The sequence below is a fragment of the Stigmatopora argus genome, chromosome 2 (assembly GCF_051989625.1).
Source record: "Stigmatopora argus isolate UIUO_Sarg chromosome 2, RoL_Sarg_1.0, whole genome shotgun sequence".
Lineage (NCBI taxonomy): Eukaryota > Metazoa > Chordata > Actinopteri > Syngnathiformes > Syngnathidae > Stigmatopora > Stigmatopora argus.
The window spans coordinates 20,442,625-20,448,072 of NC_135388.1; the positions used below are offsets into that span (position 1 = coordinate 20,442,625).

Genomic DNA, 5,448 nt, shown 5'->3' on the forward strand with positions numbered 1-5,448 from the left:
AGGTTGGTCCACCTGTGTGGAGTTTGCAAGTTCTCCCCGGGTCTGCGTGGGTTTCCTCGCGTACTACGGTTTCCTCCCACATTCCAAAAACATGCATGGTAGGCTGATTGGACACTCTAAATTGCCCATAGGTATGGGTGTGAGTGTGCACGGTTGTCCGTCTCCGTGTGCCCTGCGATTGGGGGGCCACCAATTCTTAGTGTCCTCTGCCTCTGGCCCGTAGACAGCTGGGATTGGCTCCAGCACCCCCCGCGAACCCTGATGAGGATGACGCGGTTCAGAAAATGAGATAAGATTAAACGTGCCCTCCTCTCTCAAATAAACACTTTTCTTCATCCCCCCTCCATTCACGACCATTCCCCATTTATCACCCCCTGGTGATGTTATTCTTCTTGGCTTTCCAAAGCTTAATTTGCCCAGCAACTTTGACTGGATGACTCACCTCAGACTCCCGTTACGCATGACAAATCCTGGAAGGAGCTGGAGGGAGAGAAAAAAAGTATTAAATAAATAAAAATCAAGGGGCGAGGTGGAGCGAGTTGATCGCACGCGTCAAATAAAAAGGTGTGTGGCGCTTCCCAGACACTACTTGAAACGAAGACGATGTCGTGCACCGGGAGCTGGACGGTGCAGAGATCCGGACGTCTCAGCGGCGCGCTCTTGTGCGCCCTGCTGCTTCTTCTGCACTCCTGCTCGCCCTCTCAAGCCCAATTCAGCGACCCCGAATCCGATGAGGAGCTGAGCCCGAGAGCCCTGCGCGACTTTTACCCGAAAGATCCCAACTTTACCAATGAGAAGCAACTGGTAAGGGAATCTTGATCTCGTGCTCCATAGTGCTTGAAATTCATTATTCAATTCAGATTTAAAGCTTTTACCACGTAGTGCAAAAATAACAACAAACAGACAAACCATACCTGTCAACCTCTGCCGATAACTGCCCTTATAAATGATTATGATTCCCCTTACAAACCCCCCAAAAAACTTACAAACACCGTACGAGTCGTACAGTGTTTGTAAGGTTTTTTGGGAGTTTGTAAGGGGAATCATAATCATTTATAAGGGCAGTTATCGGCAGAGGTTGACAGGTATCTTATCTGTCATTTTTTGACCCGCTTTATCCTCATTAGGGTCGCAGGGGGTGCTGGAGCCTATCCCAGCTGACTCCGGGCCAGAGGCGGGGGACACCCTGCATCGGTGGCCAGCCAATCGCAGGGCACAAGGAGACGGACAACCATGCACACTCACACCCATACCTAGGGGCAATTTAGAGTGTCCAATCAGCCTACCATGCATGTTTTTGGAAGGTGGGAGGAAACCGGAGTACCCGGCTAACCACTCACTCCACCGGGCCGCCCCGACAAATAAATCATCAATAAATAATGAGATTTATTTCTGTGCACATTTCTTTGCAGCTTGGAGCTCTCCAGGAAGTTCTTGAAAAGCTGCAGGCTAAAAGACTGCCAATGTGGGAGAAGAAATTTGGCCAAGTGCCGACGGTAAATACAAATCTGGTGTTTTTTGTTGTTGTTTTTTTGTTTTTTTTGCCACCCATTTCATTTTGGGCGTGCTGACAGAAGCGTGCTCTTTGTGCCCGACAGTGTGACATTGGAGAACAATGCGCGGTGCGGAAAGGCGCTCGAATCGGAAAGATGTGCGACTGTCCTCGAGGAGCTTTCTGCAACTTTTTCCTGCTCAAATGCTTATGAGCCTGCAGCGCGGCTCTTAATGTAGAATGTAGCAACAGCGTGGCAAACTGTAGCTCACTTCCTTATAATGTGGGGGCAGTGGATAAATCTAATTTATTGATCTTATTTTGTATCACAGGCAACTCTATACAATATGTACTGTATATAACGCACAATACGTGTAAGAGTCACATTGGCTGCCATTCACAGTGATAATACTTCAAACTCATTTAAAGATGATAAACCTAAACTTTTTAACTTGTTCACAGCCAATGAGGGCCACAAACAGCCAATCCAGTTCAACAGCTTAAATGTATTCAACGTCTATCGCCGTCAATGGCAGCCAATGAGTCAACATATTGCCACAACACACACGTCCTAATGTATTATCCATAAAAAGCTGTGCATTCTTGTTTCAGAGCAATGTTTGTGTATCTTGAGAAAAATAATAAATGGTGAATTGTGTTTTGTAAAGCAGTGCCATTGTCCAATATTTCTTTAATAACCAATGTGACTCTTGAAAGGGATGTAACTACCTATTTGTAAAGGAGGTGAATGTATGAAATGATCTCTAATTGAACTGAAAGCAGCATTTAACCACAACATGAGCATTCATTCATCTGAAATAGATATATCAAATCACTAGTTGGAAAGTGATGACTGACTTTTTTTGCAAGCAGCAACAATTTTGCTCACTCCACTCCAAGACAATTTTTTTTTTTGTGCTTGCTTATTAATGCGATTTAATGTTGTGTTTCTTTTTGTGTACCGTAATTACTCGAATATAACGCGCACTCGAAAATAACACGCAGGTATAACTTTGGGCCAAAAAAATCTGGAAAAACGCAGTACTCGAATATAGTGCGCACCTAAAATTTCCCGCTGACGAAAATCAGAAATCTTACCTTTTTTTCTTCGTTTCACGATTGTTTTGTTCAAACAAATTTATTCATTAGAATCCTTCAAATGAAAAGTTCCTCTCTCTCTTTGTCTGTCCTCTCATACATCTCATCGTTGAGAATCCTATCAACGTCCACGCTTCCTTCATCCACTTCCTCTTCCTCCCACAACACATCATCCGATTGGCTTTACGAGATGACGTAAAATCCGTGCGTCAAAGTGAGTTTGACAATGCTTTTTTCGATCGAAAATTTGTAATTTATTTTAGTTATTGATTATAACACTGAACTGAGAGAGGGTGAACTGAGACCGGTACGAGGCTAGAGGGGGGCAGTGGTGGTCTCGGCTTCACGAGATGACGTAAAATCCGTGCGTCGGCTCTACGAGATGACGTAAAATCCGTGCGTCAAAGTGAGTTTGACAATGCTTTTTTCGATCGAAAATTTGTAATTTATTTTATTCAATTCAATTTCAATTCAATTTATTTGGCAAGAAAAAGCACCAGGCTAAGGGCCATGTAACAAGACACAAAAAAAAAAAAAAAAAAAATTAAAAAAAAAAAAAAAAAAAAAAAAAATTAGTTTTTGATTATAACACGCACCCCCAACTATTGGAATTAATTATTTTGCAAAAACCTGCGTGTTATATTCGAGTAATTACGGTACTTGAATTGATGAGTAATAAGTTCCATCCAAGGCAAAAATTTGCATTTCACCCAAAGTCAGGTGGCTTGAACTCCAGTTGCAGTTTTGCAAGTGTACCTCAAATTAAATGTTATCATACATAGTTAAATCTTTGGATATTGTTTCTCAATCAGTAGCACCAGAAAGTGAATCCACATTTTCGACAGGAATTAACATTGATCGTGTCAATGCATCAACATGTAACACTTTACGAGACCTCTAAAAATCTCTGCAGGTATGACCATTTTTGAATGATGACTTCTATAAAATTCACAATCTTTTAAAACTGGTGAGCTCTTTTCAACAGAGGTCAGCTTGTTATCCTTGTTTTCATTTGAGGGCAATGTTCCCTCTAATTTTTTGTTTGTCTGGGCAGAAAGACAACCTCCCTGAGCACACTGAGTACCGGTGTGAGCAACATCATCATTGCTCGCTATGGGCACACACCAGTATCACACCTGCCATAAGCAGGTGTATGTCTACTCATAAATGATTTAGTAATAATAAAATGTAATGATTAATATCTATGAATGGGCGGCCCGGCAGATGAGTGGTTCACGCGTCGGCCTCACAGCTAAAAAGAAAAAAAAAAGAAGAAAAAAAAGAGGAATTTTTATTTGTGCGCTCCATATGATTTGCTGTGCGCAGAGAAGACGAGAATAGTGCGCAATTGCGCATCCGTACAGCTTAGAGGGAACATAATTTGAGGGTATACCTTGTGTCTGGGAACCCTGCTGATGAGACCCGTGCTGAGCTAAAGATGAACTCAAATACAGTAATCCCTCGATTATCGCGGTTAATGTAGACCAGACATGGCTGCGATGAATGAAAAACCGCGAAGTAGGGTCACCCCTATTTTTTAAAAAAAATGTTTGTTTTTACTTCAGTGCTGAGTTCTAGTAGCAAGTGGAGGACAGGGGAGTGGCTTCCGCTTGCGAATTTCAGCGTTGAATTTCCCGTTTTTATGAACTTAAAAAAATATATATATTTATATATATATATATATATATATTTTTTTTTTTTTACCTCAGTGCTGAGTCCTAGTAGCAAGTGGAGGACAGGGAAGTCACTTATAACAGTTTCCCCGTCTTCCAAGTGCAAGAAGTTAAGGTAATAATATTACCCAAGTTTGTTTAAATGACTAAAAATAGTTAGTTGACCTAGAGAGGGTTACAAGTTTTAAGTGTCAACTTTTAAATAGCTGTCAAATATAGGAATCACTGTTCTTTAAATTTCAAATGTCACCTCAGGGAGGACGATGGTCTAGAAGTCTATAGATTGGACAATATTGAGCCCCACAACCTGTAGTCCTTTTCTTTCTAAAATAAACCACACGTTAAGGCACAAAACAAAGTCTTGATTCCATTTCGCTGTTCACCACGAAGCCAAAGTCAGTTAACAGAAGTGATGTAAGTGATTTTTTCGCACACTGTGCCCTCATTCATTTAGTTTAATTGCTGTGAAGGCCAGCATTTTAATCTTTTCCAAAAAATCCTATTGTTTGTATCGAGAAAAAAAATGTATGTTCCATACACATTTATTAAGCTTTTTTGGAAAGTTTTCCAACACCAACACTGCCAATATAAGCCTTTATTTTTCCCCCCGTCTGACCTAGAGCTAAGATCGGGTCGAAAAAATTTGGCCCAACCGACCCGGCCCGCGGGTCTTAGAGGCCGCCCCGGCCCAAGCCCGGCGGATTGACTTGATTTGCATGGCCGAGCCCGAAACAAACCCAAATTTTCATATTTCATTTGTGAGGACTTGGTACTCCCGAGTCGGGAGGAGGAGGACGGGTGATTTATGATTACAGATTAAAGCCTGTCTTTTGTGACGAAATCTAAGTTAAACAAGACTGTATAAACATTTACATCTTGTATATGATAATATAGATGTTTGGCGATTTCAAAAGTTTAAATGCCTGCTCAGCGTCGAGGTGCCAGTCTTTTTGCTCTCGTATGAAAGCAAAGCGCCACATTGACTACATTCAGCGAAGCCAACACAAGTTTCTGTTGCATATTCAACAATCAATTTGAAGCTTTTCCACACCTCACTCTTACCGGTGCGTGTTTATCTTTTCAGTTCTCCTGTCTTTAGTTTATCCTTAACTTCTTGTTTCTCTATATGGCGCAGGGGGAGATTATTAAGAAGGCACCGTTCACGTTTTAGTATACTTTTTCTTT

General features: G+C 41.6%; 1 protein-coding gene across 1 annotated transcript; it reads left to right on the forward strand.

Moving 5' to 3' along the window:
• The first annotated feature begins 461 nt into the window (after positions 1–461).
• On the forward strand, positions 462–2,061 carry cart3 (cocaine- and amphetamine-regulated transcript 3). Its single transcript, XM_077587411.1, has 3 exons — positions 462–804; positions 1,413–1,496; positions 1,599–2,061. The coding sequence occupies exons 1-3, from the start codon at positions 604–606 to the stop codon at positions 1,704–1,706; spliced, it is 393 nt and encodes a 130-aa protein (XP_077443537.1). The 5' UTR covers positions 462–603; the 3' UTR covers positions 1,707–2,061.
• Positions 2,062–5,448: the final 3,387 nt, after the last annotated feature.